This window comes from Trachemys scripta, chromosome 10 (genome assembly GCF_013100865.1).
Source record: "Trachemys scripta elegans isolate TJP31775 chromosome 10, CAS_Tse_1.0, whole genome shotgun sequence".
NCBI classification, from domain to species: domain Eukaryota; kingdom Metazoa; phylum Chordata; order Testudines; family Emydidae; genus Trachemys; species Trachemys scripta.
The window spans coordinates 46,490,543-46,504,164 of NC_048307.1; the positions used below are offsets into that span (position 1 = coordinate 46,490,543).

The window sequence follows — 13,622 nt, forward strand, 5'->3', positions numbered from 1 at the left end:
CCAGCCACTGGTTCTTGTTCTGCCCTTGCTAGATAACCGACTTCTCTCACTGCTCCCTTGGCTGTCCTCCCTCACCTGTGCCTTGGGGCTCTCCATAAATCTGTGAGTGCTGTGGGGCAGAGACTGACTTTTTGATATTGTTACAGAGCCCTGCACCATGGGGCCTTGATCTCTGCTTGGGACCCCCCCAGGCATCACTGCAATACCAGCAGCAAACAACACAGAAGCAGTTTCTGTCCTCCTCTGGAAGCTGTCAGCCCCCAGGCATGAGCCCAGGGTAGAAGGCCATGGTAACCAGGATGAAATCTAGCAGTGACCACGTGACCTGGTACAGAGCATGGCTGAAACTGCTGAGAGCTGCTCACTGTGGTCAGGAACCCATCTCCTGCCAGAGGGCTCTTTCACTTGGAGGCCACCTGCTGCTCTGCGCCAGCTCCCAAAGGTGCAGCCCACACCAAGGAAGGCAGCACAGTGGTCGTAGCGGTTCACAACTCCTGTTGCTTCCTGGAGTGCTATGTAGGCAGGCGCATTTTGGGTCTGACCGCACTGCAGCTGGGGATGTGTTCCCAGCTCAGGCAGACAGACTGGCAGTAGCTTAGCGTGAGCTAGCGGGCTAAGAACAGCTATTGCAGGTCAGGCAGCAGCTCAGGCTGGCTGCCTGTGCTTGGACCCTGGTGGTTGGGCAGGCATAGACTCAGGTGACTAGCCCAAGCCGCCACCTGTGCCACAGCAGCCACACGACTATTTTTAGCATGCTAGCTCAAGCTGAGCGAGTGTGAGTCTGGCTATGCGGCATCACACCTCCCTGCAGCAATGCAGCCGAACCCTCCCAGGCCAGGCATGTGCATTGCACCCACTGTCCCAGCGTTCGCTTCGCCCTGAGAGCCCACTGCAGGCATGTTCCCCACACACCTTTCCCAGCCTCCAGGCCGGGTCTGGGTTAGAATCCCATCAACATACAATAGGACTGAGGCTCCTAAAGGGTTAGATCCACAATGGGATTTGGGTGCCTGGCACTTAAGGTGCCAAAGTCCAAAATGTAGAACCTCAAAACTACTGCTCAGTGGCCACCTAACCCTCTAGGTGCCTAGATTTGCACTGGTGAAGTCCCCTAGGCACTTAACTTTCTACCCTGGGATATATCCATGGCTGCCTCTGGCTTGATGCCCAGTGTCTAGCTTGCTCCTAAGCTCCAGGATTTGCACACTAGTTTCCTCCCTCCCCCCCCAGCTCTCCTGCAGGGCCCAATGGCAGGGGGTGCTAGAAGCTGCCTTGGGGAACATCAACAGACCAGCTCCGCATTGAGCACAGCAGTAGGTGCCTCCCTTACACTGAATAGCCCCATGAGGGGAGGGATAGCTCAGTGGTTTGAGCATTGGAATGCTAAACCCAGGGTTGTGAGCTCAATCCTTGAGGGGGCCACTTAGGGATCTAGGGCAAAATCAGTACTTGGTCCTGCTAGTGAAGGCAGGGGGCTGGACTCGATGACCTTTCAAGGTCCCTTCCAGCTCTAGGAGATAGGATATCTCCATTATTAAATTATGAACCGAGCTCAGTGCCTAGGGACTTCACCAGTGCAAATCTAGGCACCTAGAGGGTTAGGTGGCCACTGCTCAGTGGCNGGGACTTCACCAGTGCAAATCTAGGCACCTAGAGGGTTAGGTGGCCACTGAGCAGTGGCCCAGGACAAGAGACCCATGTTCAAATCCCCCTCTGCCTGATGCAGAGTAGGATCATGTCCCTGATGTTCCAGGCCAGTGTCCTATCCCCCAGGTTAGGGTGTACTCCAGGGTGGGGCTCTGGCCACCTTCCTTGGTGAAGCTGTTCCATTACGTCTCCTTATTGGAACAGGGATTGAAGCTAGCCCACCCACATCTCAGTGACTACTTTAGTATTTCTGATGACAGGACCAGCCTCCACTCAGGGTTCGGCGCTGCAACCCTGACTCTAGTCCCTTTGTGGAGCTAGCCGTAAGTCCCTTTTGAAAATGGGACTCAGCCAGCAAAGTCAGCTAGGCCTTGCAAAGCTACATGGTGTGACAAGCACCAGTGAAAATCTGGGCCTTTGTCTTGCCGTGCCTCAGTTCCCCACCTGTGAAATGGGGACAGCAGCAGCCCTATCTCATCGGGTGTTGCGAGGATCAGTAGCACAAAGATGGTGAGGATCTCAGCTGGGGATGACAGCCAAAAGTACCTGCTGTGACAGAGCAGGGAGAGATCTTGTCTGTCTTCCTGTTTGTACAGGGCTAAGCACAGTGGGACAGGAATAGTGACGGCTGTACCGATGGGGGCTGGCAGGGAGAGGTGGTGCGCCAGTGAGGTGCATGGTGGGAAAGAGCTGACAGCAGATCCAAGCGAAAGGGCAGAATAAAGGCTGGGGTTTCCAGAAGGGCTCAGCGTCCCCTGCCCCCCAGCTTGAGCCAGATTATCCAAAGAGCCCAGTTCCCCTGTTCACACACGGAGATGGGGGGGGGGGGCATGAGCGCATTTGAAAATCAGGCCCAAAAAGGCGATGAGCTCTGAGCCCTTCTGAAAATTTAGCCTAAATGCCTAGGGCGAGGCTGGGTGGCCTCCCACTATCTGGATGAGTGGCAGCTGCACAGTCCAGCCAGGAGGGATGGGCCAGGAGCACTGCAAGGAGCTTGGAGGCACCCGGCACTCTCCATGGTTTTATTAGTATTAGTTTTATTACAACAAAGCCTCCTTGAATGTGTGGGACAAGGCCCCTAGCCCAGCAGCTGGGCAGGAAGGAAGCCTGCAGGGCATTAACCACCATGGCACACACCGGAACCACAAAGACACAGCAAGTCCCACAGGGACTGGTCAGACAAGGCCTGGCTTGTCAACAGAGCTCAGCCTGGGGAGCCACCCAGGAACCTGCTGATGCTCCCTGGTTCTGGGGCCAGCCCCAGGGCGGTTGCTGTAATCCGCACTGGTGGGCACAGCCCCAAGGGACTGGCAGAGGAAATCCCCATCTGGCTGTTTTCTGTCCTGTGCCGTCTGAGAGGTTCATGGGGCTCAAGGGAGGTAAAGAGTCAAGCCAAAAATACAGCATCTCCCAGCTCCTTGTCAGAGGAGGAAAGGCCAATGGGGCTGTGACCATTGTGCTCTGGAGAGGGTTAGCCATGGACCAGCAGTGCCTGGCCAATGCCCTGCTCTCACACAGGCCGTAACTGGGCTTTGGGAGCTGGCGCTTAGGGCGAGTGCTGGTTTGGGTGGCTGCCCATCTCCTCTAGGGCAGCCCAGCGCAGACTGTGTTGTTGTAGTGCCCGCAGCACTGTGTCAGAGAGGCCATGCTGAGCTCGAGTCCCACCCAGCTGCCGGTGAAGGACAGGGTTCCATTGTTGCTGAGCATGGTGCTGGAAGGGAGAGTGCAGTCAGGGTCAGTTGCACCAAACATCTTGCCATGGAATCAACACCTGGGAACTCCATGGCCTGACACCACCCGCAGCACAGAACCCCTTCCCCACTCCCACTGACCCACCCACTTCCACAGGGTCTCCTCTCCCCCAGGCCCAGAGCCTCAAATACCCTGTCCATCTGGCTGGGATGGCTTGGCTCCCCTTAAAGCCCTCCCCCACCTCAGTGCTGCCCAGCCAAGAGAGTTTATCATGAGCCCAGTGATAGTGGGGGTTTTCCTTACAGCCCCAGCTCCTGGAGTCAGGTGATTAAGGCAGTGTCTAGCCCTCCCCATTGTGATCCCCAATGGCTCTGTCAGCAGAAGGCAAACACAGACCCAGTTGTATTAGTTGAAAAATCTCATGATTGTTCAGCCAAATTCATGATAGTTTGGGGCCTGAGTCATGATTTTTGAATGGCTGGGGTTGGTGACACTGTCTTCTAGTCCCAAACTCTCCCATGTCCATCCAGCTCTACGCCGCCACTCCCTACATGCTCAGTGAACTCTTGCACCCAACTCTCACCTGTCCCACCACTTCCCTAGGCTGTGAACCCCTCCTCGCCCTATGCAGCCTCTCCGCAGCTCAGCACTCCCCTCTGCTCAGAGCCCTCTCCCACTCATAATCAGTCCCCTCCCCCACAGACACCCAGGGTCAGGCCCCACCCCCACTCCTGCATTCCCTGTAACAGGCCTCTTGCTGCTGCATTTTTTGTCTACGTCCGGGTAACATTTTTTGCACATTTTTTTCATTCAAGACCACCAGCCTTTTTTCAAAATCAAAAAGTTTCAGGAGGAACCGTCACCGCGCTGGCGCTGGCCTGCGAAATGGTCAGTGATCGCTGTGATGCCAATGCCTGGAATTGGTTTCAAAATCTCCCCTTTGCCCCACCTGGGCTCTTGGGCCAGGCTGCATCGTGAAGGGCCTTCTGAGAACTAGTTCAACACTCGCCACTGCAGCCCCTCAAGCTGGGCCCATTCTCAGCCCTGCCAACCGGAGCCGCTGCCCCTTGTTTGGGATACCGACGGCGGCCCTGCTTTTCTCCCTGCGCCCTTTAGGTGAGGGTCGAGCCCCCAGTGGTGGCAGGGGATACTGTACCATGCCACACTGCACTGGTGTGCGTGGGTCTGAGCCCCATTAGCTCCCAAAGACCAGCTGCCCCCCTACATAGATGCAGACCCAAGCCAGGCAACAGCCCCACCCAGCCAGTGTGGCCAGGCCACACAAACAAAGACAAAGAACTCACTTAGCAAACAGCTGCCGGCAGCACATGTAGATGTCGTAGCTGGTGGTGTTAAAGGTTGCCATGCTCAGGAATGCAGAGCAGTCGGCCACTTCCCCTCGGGGCACGTACAGGATGCCTGGGGGCAGGGAGAAGGAGTTTGTTATCCGGGGTGTTACTGGTCTCAGACACGGCCAACATTTGCTAGGAGTGCCTTGTGTTCACGCCAGCGACCCAGTGGCCTGGAGTGGGAAGCAGCATAACACCTTCTAAGAGAGCCTCTCCAAGCCTGCAGGACCTGCAGCAGCCAGGACCCCTGCCGTGGCTTTGAGTCAATCCCAGCGGCACGTGGCTCGCTTGGCCGCCTTGAATTTCTGATCTCCTGGGTGTGCTCTGCCGATGCAGATGGTGCCTCAGCGATGTGGCCCTTGGGGGAGGCAGAGAGACACCCCTGGGCCTGTCTTTGAAATGGTCACATGAAACACCCCAAGGTTCATCCCGGGAGGCTGCACAAGCTGACAATGGCAGCTCTGCGAGCAGGTGTTACAGGGCTAGCCAGGCTCTGGGCCCCACCCAAATGCGCCAGGTGTCCAGGAGAGCCTGCCAGACAGCAGATGGATGGGAGAGTCGGGGTCTGTGGGGCAGTGCTGTCAGCCAGAGCAGAGCCAGCACTGGCATGACACTTGCCCAGAACCAGCCGCAGAGGCGCAAAGGTGACATAAAGCTGCGTACTGCCTAGGCCCTCCTGGAGGTTCAGCACCATCCTAGGGAGCTGGAAAGCAGGGACTGTATCTCCCACCACCACCGGGCTCCAGTGGGTTGTGAGTCTTAGGGGGGAGCTTTGGGAGCGTGTGAGGAAGTGGGCTGGGGCGCACCACATGCACAGGGCAGGGTAGAAGCACACATGGAGCCAGGAGTACAGCGGGGGGGGGCAGATGTGGGCTATTCCCCATGGCTGCGGCTGCGGAGTGGGGAGCTCCAGTGGGCCCTGGGCTAGGCTATTTTGCCCCCAGCACAACCCCTCTCTGTGTGAGGAGCACTCAAGGGCCCACCACCCCCATGGAGCATCCAGCTCAGCCCGAGCCTGCCCTAGGCCTTGCATACCCATTCAGTGAACATGCTTGGCAATTAGCATAGCCCCACCCATGCAGTGACAGGTGCCCTCCCCTTACACCTGGGTACTCACAATGCCCAGCCACCTATGGGCCCGCTGGCCCCTCTCCCTGGCCAGCAGGGCTGAGGCCTGTGAGTGGAATAATGGACAAAGTCTGTTCTCCGAGTGCGAGGGCCAGTTACACAAGGGAACAGAGTGTCCTGCTGCAGCCACAGGGCTGGGCCTGCCTCACATCCCTCTATGGGGTGGCCGAGCCGAGCCAAGCAGCTGGGCCACCTGCCCTTGCTGCTCCCGCACAGGGCACAGATGTCCAGGCCAACCAGGATTCTCCGACTGGCCCTTTGCATAGGCCTCTGCCAAGACCTTGGCAAGATGTCACCCAAGGCTATGCCCTGAGCTGCATCTCCCACTGCTGTGTGGGGAGGGGATGCTAGGGTCATATATCCCACTGGAGGGGCGGGGAGGGCTGGCCAGAGGCAGGGGGGCCAGCAGCAGGCTTCATTTCTCCTCCTGCCCCACACTGCTTGGGTCTGGACAGAATGCATGATGCAGAGAGACCTCAAAGCCTCTAACAGAAGGGCTTAATCCTCCAGCCTCCAGCCAGGCAGCACCGTTCCCCAGGGCAGGGGCCAGACAGAAAGCAGCCCAGAGCAGGGCCTGACTCTGAGCACAGTCGCGGATCTGGAAAGGGAGGAGATGGCAGACACTGAATCTGCCTGTGCAGAGCCACACCCAGCCAGCTGCACCACTCGGCAGGCCGGCGGCCAGCACAGAGCCCACCAGGGAGCACTTCGTGGTCAAGCCGGGCGCTGGTCGGCACTGGGGGAGCTGTGCATCGGGCTGACCCCACTGTCGCTCTGCCTAGCACAGACAAGGTTTGGTCTGAGGTCAGAGGCCAGTGGCAGTGGGTTAGCACTTGGGCCTTTCTGCTCTGTTGACAGGTGATCAATCCTGGCTCAGGTAGGGTTGCCAACTTTCTAACTTCTAAAAACCAGACCCTCCCTGCCCCACCTCTTCCCCCTGTGGCCTCGCCCCCACCCTGTCTTTTCCCCCAAAGGCCTTGCCCCTGCTCTTCCTCTTCCCGCAAGGCCCTGTCCCCCGCTCACTCCTCTTCCCCCCACCCATCACTTGCAGTTCTCTCCCCTCCCTCCTCCTCACTCTCCTCTCCACTTGCCCCACCCACAGCTGGGCTCCCTCTGCTCCAGGGCTGGGATGGGAGCTGCAGTCTGCTGCGGAGCCGGCTGCCTGCCTGCCCATGAGATGCAGGTAGGAGGCAGCCCAGCAGTGCAGGGACTGGCGTGGGTTGATGGCCTAGACAGAGCCTCCCCCACCTGTGGTAACCAGACTTTTGGTGTCTGCTCAGTACATGTGACCGGACACTGCCAGGTCGCCTTTTCAACTGGAATTTCCAGTCGAAAAACCAGACACCCAGCAACCCTACGCTTAGGTCACAAGTGAAGATGAGTTTGATGGGTCTCAGCCTAGTCCTTGTTGAAGATTCCCAGGGAGGCTGCATGTTGGGAGAGAGAGGCAGCAGCCAGTGGAAAGCATATACCACTGTGAGCCTAACCGCCATCTCTCTCCCTCACTGTTCTCAGGGACTGAGCTGGGCTCTCAAACAGATTATCTGCCCCCCTTAATGACAATTTCTCAATTCACTTTCCGAAGACCCAGTCTGCTAAGCAGTCGTCTCTCCCTGCTCTCTCAGAGCTCCAGACTTCCCTCATTCCCATCACCCTTCAGGGGCCCGTCCCAGTGGGCGCCCGGGACAGTGAAATCTAGCTGGGGCCGTACCTGCGACACAAGCGTTGAGCATGGAAACGCAGGCCCCGGTGAGCAGCGCTCGCAGCACGATGCTAGCAAACTCACTCTTCCGCTGAGGAACCATGGACGCTACAGGGAGCAGAGGACAGTGTGGTGAGAAAGACCCTGCGCTCAGAGGGGCAAAGGCTCATCTGCCTGTTGTGCCCTGGATGGGGTTGTGCAGGTGGCAGGCAGCTGCCAAGGGACTTCTAGCCCCTGCCCAGCACTAGCCCAGATGACCCCTCAGCCTGGGGCCAGGCATGCCCTTCCATCTCCCATGTAACCCAGGATGCCCAACTGATGGGGCTAGTTCTACAGTGTTATGGTGTCTCTAAAATCTACCAAAACACATTGGAAGCAGAAAGTCCCTGCATAACATATTTCCTTGTGCCTTGGAAAGTAGTTCCTGCAAGGGAGAAATCAGGAAATATAAGTGGGACAGTATGCCTGCGGCGGGGGGGGGGGGGGGGGGGGTGCTGCCCCTCCAGCCTCTACCCTCCATGCGGGAGAAACATCAAGATTGATACAAAAATGGGTAGAATTAAATTAGTGTTACTAGGGCTGTCAATTAATAGCAGTTAACTCATGTGATTAACTCAAAAAATTAATCACGATTTAAAAAATTAATCGTGATTAATCGCACTTATAACTATAGAATACTACTTGAAATTTACTAAATATTTTTGGATTTTTTTTTTACATTTTCAATATTGATTTCAATTACAACACAGAATACAAAGTGCACAGTGCTCACTTTGTATTATTTTTTATTACAAATATATGCACGGTAAAAATGATAAACAAAAGACATAGTATTTTTTCAATTCACCTCATACAAGTACTGAAGTGCAATCTCTATTGTGAAAGTATAACTTACAAATGCAGATTTTTTTTGGTTACATAACTGCACTCTAAAACAAAACAGTGTAAAACTTTAGAGCCTACAAGTCCACTCAGTCCTATTTCTTATTCTGCCAATTGCTAAGACAAACAAGTTTGATTACATTGACGGGAGATACTGCTGCCTGCTTCTTATTTACAATGTCACCTGAAAGTGAGAACAGGTGTTCGCATGGCACTTTTGGAGCTGGCATGGCAAGGTATTTACATGCCAGATATGCTAAACATTCGTATTCCCCTTCATGCTTTGGCCACCATTCCAGAGGACATGCTTCCATGCCGATGATGCTTGTTAAAATAATAATGCATCAATTAAACTTGTGACTGTACTCCTTGGGAGGAGAACTGTATGTCTCCTGCTCTATTTTACCTGCATTTTGCATATATTTCATGTTATATCAGTCTTGGATGATGACCCAGCACATGTTCGTTTTAAGAACACTTTCACAGCAGATTTGACAAAACACAAAGAAGGTACCGATGTGAGATTTCTAAAAATAGCTACAGGACTCGACCCAAGGTTTAAGAAGCTGAAGTGCCGTCCAAAATCTGAGAGGGATGAGGTGTGAAGCATGCTTTCAGAAGTCTTAAAAGAGCAACACTCTGATGCGGAAACTACGGAACCCAAACCACCAAAAAAGAAAATCAACCATCCGATGGTGGCATCTGACTCAGATGATGAACATGAACATGCGTCAGTCCACACTGCTTTGGCTCCTTATCAAGCAGAATCCATCATCAGCATGGAAGCATATCCTCTGGAATGGTGGGTTGAAGCATGAAGGGACATATGAATCTTTAGCGCATCTGGCACGTAAATATCTTGCAATGCCAGCTTCAACAGTGCCATGCGAACACCTGTTCTCTCTTTCAGGTGATGTAAACAAGAAGCAGGCAGCATTATCTCTTGCAAATTGTAACCAACCTTGTTTGTCTGAGTGATTGGCTGACCAAGAAGTAGGACTGAGTGGACTTGTAGGCTCTAAAGTTTTACATTGTTTTATTTTTGAATACAGGGTTTTTTTGTACATAATTCTACATTTGTAAGTTCAATTGTCATGATAAAGAGATTGCACTACAGTACTTGTATGCAGTGAATTGAAAAAAATTTTGTTTGTTTTTACAGTGCAAATATTTGTAATAAAAATAACTATAAAGTAAGCACTATACACTTTGTATTCTGTGTTGTAATTGAAATTAATATATTTGAAAATGTAGTAAACATCCAAAAATATTTAAAATAAATGGTATTCTATTGTTAACAATGCAATTAATCGAAATTAATTTTTTTAATTGCACGATTAATTGCAATTAATTTTTTAATCGTGTGACAGCCCTAATTATTCCACCACATGCTTATGTTGTTAGTTAGTTATGTTGTGAGATTTTCAAACCAATCAAAGGAATTCCAGGAGACTCCTGCTTTCTGCCCCTGAGAGACAAGCCAAGTGTCAAGAGAGAGAGCATCATGTTTATGACCCTTGGACTGCAGCTTGATATTCGATGTGATTTACTGTTGGCCTGCAATCTGCAGAATGGGGCTGGTGGTCTAGTGGTGACTGATGCGTTCTGTGGAGCATTCCACAGGCATCTCTGAATGCAAACTGTAAAAATATAGTTTATTCTGAAACAACAGATCTTGCAGCTATTTAGGTCCTGACATCAAAGGGGTGTTGAGACCAAAAAGGGATGTCATGTGTAGGCATGTCTTGTCAGAACCATAAACCAGGAGTAAGTGGGTTTCTTTTATAAACACTCTAAAATCTTCATTCTTCAAATGTCAAGGAGAACTGTAGCGTTTCAAGTGTGGACAATACCTACGCCAACTGGAGGGGCTCACCTGTGGGCATAGGCGCTGACTCCGTGGGTGCTCCAGAGCTGGAGCACCCACTGGCAACCCCCCCCCCCCATCAGCTCCCCTCTTCCTCCCAGTGCCTCCTGCCTGCCAGCGGACTCCGCCAATCAGCGCTTCCACCTCTCTCCCCGCGCCTCCCACCCGCTGCGATCAGCTGTTTTGCAGCATGCAGGAGGCTCAGGGGGAAGGGTGGAGGAGTGAGGATGCTGCACGCTCAGGGGAGGGAGTGGAATGGGGTGGGAAGAGGCGTGGCGGAGCAGGTGCGGGAAGAGGCGGGATGGGGGCTTGGGAGAAGGGGTGGGGTGGAGGCGGGAAGAGTCAGAGCAGGGGTGGAGCCTTTGGGGGGGGCAGGGCCTGGGGCAGAGCCAGGGGTCAAGCCTCCCCCAGCACATTGGAAAGTCGATGCCTGTGGACGTAGGTAATCCACCTCCCTGAGAGTCGGTAGCTAGGTTGATGGAAGAATTCTTCTGTTGACCTAGCACTGTCTACACAGGGACTTAGATCGGCTTCACTACGCTGCTCAGGAGTGTGGATTTTCCAGTGTAGACCTCATTTTCTAGTGTAGACCAGGCCTTAAGGTTACATGAGATTTTCCTGCCACAAAAGAACAAAAGGCAGCTAGACTTGCGTTGTATATTCATTAAACAGACACATATTCAGGAGCTGACAGAATCACCAAAAGCAACCCCTGAAGCACTGAACCAGTGCAAGGCCAACAGAGAATATTAAAAGCCAATCCAGCTCTAAGAAGGTGTGTCTTGTCATTCCTGTAAAATTATGAGAGAAAAGGGGTACCAAACTCTCTGCTCTCACCTCCAAACACCCACTCAGAACAGCAAAAAAACAACAGCTAAGAACTGGGAAGGTTCAAGAAGGCACCAGCCTGATGACAACCAAAACTTCAACATGATGAGATGGAAGTAGCCAAAAGTCCTGCCAAGGGGTTAGAGTTAAACTTTCCGGTAATGATTCTATTGGGATATGGAAATGCTGCAGTAACTTACAAAGTTCACAGTTTCTCCTGTTAATCACCAAATAGTAAGACCACACGATCCTGGAGAGGAGAGCGGCCATGTCTACACCACAAACTTATACTGACTCATGTTACGTTGGCAAGCAGCGGCTGCAGTCAGAACATCGCTTGTGCACGTGTATACTTGGCTCCTTGTGTCCATGATGCACGTACTCACCAGGAATGCTTGCATCAATGCAGAGTGCAGTGCACCATAGATAGGCATCCCAATGTGCAACTCACCACCATCCAGCATGCTGTCTTTTGGGAAGATTTGGAAATGCATGATGGAGCCAAAACGAGTTTCACAGGGGTGACTGGGAGCATGGGGTCAACTGCCCAGTTTGCAACGGTCTCCATTCCATAATGTTATCTGTATCCCATAATTTTCACACTTTTTTTCAAAATCCCACAAACCCGCATGGCCCTCCCCGCTGTCTGCCACCTGTGACAGGAGCCTGCAGCCTGCATACATCTGCATTGTTGTCGTGAGCATTGTAAGCACAGGACGCATGATCCTGGAGTATTTGCAGAGCTGCAAGAAGAAGCGAATGAGTGGGGAACGTGATGATTCCTTGGAGGACAGATTGCTGTGCGACATAGCGAAAACCAATTCAAAGTTGTTGGCAGTGGTCATGGAGCAGCTGCAGATAGTGAAGCACCAGTTCTGGGCCCGAGAAACAAGCACTGACTGGTGGGTACAGGTTTGGGATGATGAGCAGTGACTGCAGAACTTCTAGATGCACAAGGCCACATTCCTGGATCTGTGTGCTGAGCTTCTCCCAGCCCTCCAGTGCAGGGACACCAAACAGATGCACTGACAGTGGAGAAGCGAGTGGCAATTGCACTGTGGAAATCTGCACCACCAGATTGCTACCGGTCAGTCAGAAATCAATTTGGAGTCGGGAAAACCACTGCATGGGCTGTTGTGATGCAAATGTGCAGGGCCATTGATCGCCGCCTGCTGCGCAGGACTGACTCTGGGCAATGTTCAGGACATAGCGGATGGATTTGCAGCAATGGGGTTCCAGAACTGCAGTGGCACGATAGATGGCACGCATATCCCTACTTTAGCACCAAATCACTTTGCCACGGAGTACATCAACAGAAGGGGCTATTTTTCTATGGTTATGCAAACGCTGGTGGATCACCGGGGACGCTTCACCAACTTCAGTGTGAACTGGTCAGGGAAGATGCATGACACTCGCATCCGTAAGAACACAGGACTGTTTGGAAAACTGCAAGCCAGGACTTCCTTTCCTGACCGACGGATTGCCATTGGGAATGTTGAAATGCGAATAGTGGTCCTACTCCTGGCTCCCCTGGCTCATGAAGTCACACACTGGTCACCTGAGAGCACCAAGGAACAATTCAACCACTGGCTCAGCAGGTGCAGAATGACAGTCAAATATGCTTTTGGTTGTTTAAAGGGTCGCTGGCATTGTTTACTCACGAGATTGGATCTTAATGAGAAAAATATCCCAATTGTTATAGCTGCCTGCTGTGTCCTGCATAATATCTGAGACGCAAAGGGGGGAAAGTTTTGGCTGGGGGTGGAGGTGGAGCAGCTCTCTGCTGAATTTGAACAGCCAGATACAAAGGCTATTACAAGAGCTCAGTGCAGAGTGATACAGCTCAGGGAGGCTTTAAAAGACCATTTTAACAGTGAGCCAGAGTAGTGCTGTGGTGTTGTAATGTGCTCTACTTGGCCCTGCTCTTTTGTGGCCTGGTAGGAATCATGTGGTGATTGCTGTACATGTAGGAATATAACATTGTCAACGCACCTATTAATTTTGTTTCTGAATGAGTTGTACGACACTGCGCAGTAACAAGTAATTGGGCGCTTTCAGAACTGCTGAGCAGTCAGCAGCATATGTTGTGAACTAATAGAGATGAATTATGTTCCAACTAATATAATTTTACTCTGTAACAAAATCAGTGCAAAAACAAAACCACATTCAATTTTAAAACAAATCTCACTGAAAGCTTAATAAATAAATTAAGAGACCAGAACTTATGAAGGGGAAAGAACATTCATGTCCATTTCAGCTACACATGCATCTACCGTGGCTTTCACAGATTAGCGTATGAGGATCTGTGACTTTCTTTAATGTCCCCGGGTTGGAATGGTAGGGATAGTGCAGTGACCCCTGGTGCTACGTGGAATGTTGAGAGGGGTATAGGGAGGTCTCAATATTGAGTTCTCAATGAGCTGCAGAGGGAGGCAACCATGGGATGGTTGAACCTGCAGGTCCACCAGAGTCTGCAGCATCTGTGTTCTTTGCTTGAGAAGCCCCACTATGTCTTGGTGCATCTCCC

General features: G+C 52.3%; 1 protein-coding gene across 1 annotated transcript in view; it reads right to left on the reverse strand.

Annotated features, from left to right (window-relative positions):
- Window positions 1-2,665: 2,665 nt before the first annotated feature.
- LOC117884257 (sodium/nucleoside cotransporter 1-like) overlaps window positions 2,666-13,622 on the reverse strand; it is a 53,558-nt gene continuing 42,601 nt past the window's right edge. Inside the window, exons 16-18 of the mRNA XM_034784501.1 lie at window positions 7,528-7,626; window positions 4,644-4,758; window positions 2,666-3,358 (exon numbers count right to left, since the gene is read on the reverse strand). Coding sequence (XP_034640392.1) covers window positions 3,232-3,358; window positions 4,644-4,758; window positions 7,528-7,626 — 341 coding nt within the window. The 3' untranslated portion in view covers window positions 2,666-3,231. The remainder of the gene's footprint in view (window positions 3,359-4,643; window positions 4,759-7,527; window positions 7,627-13,622) is intronic.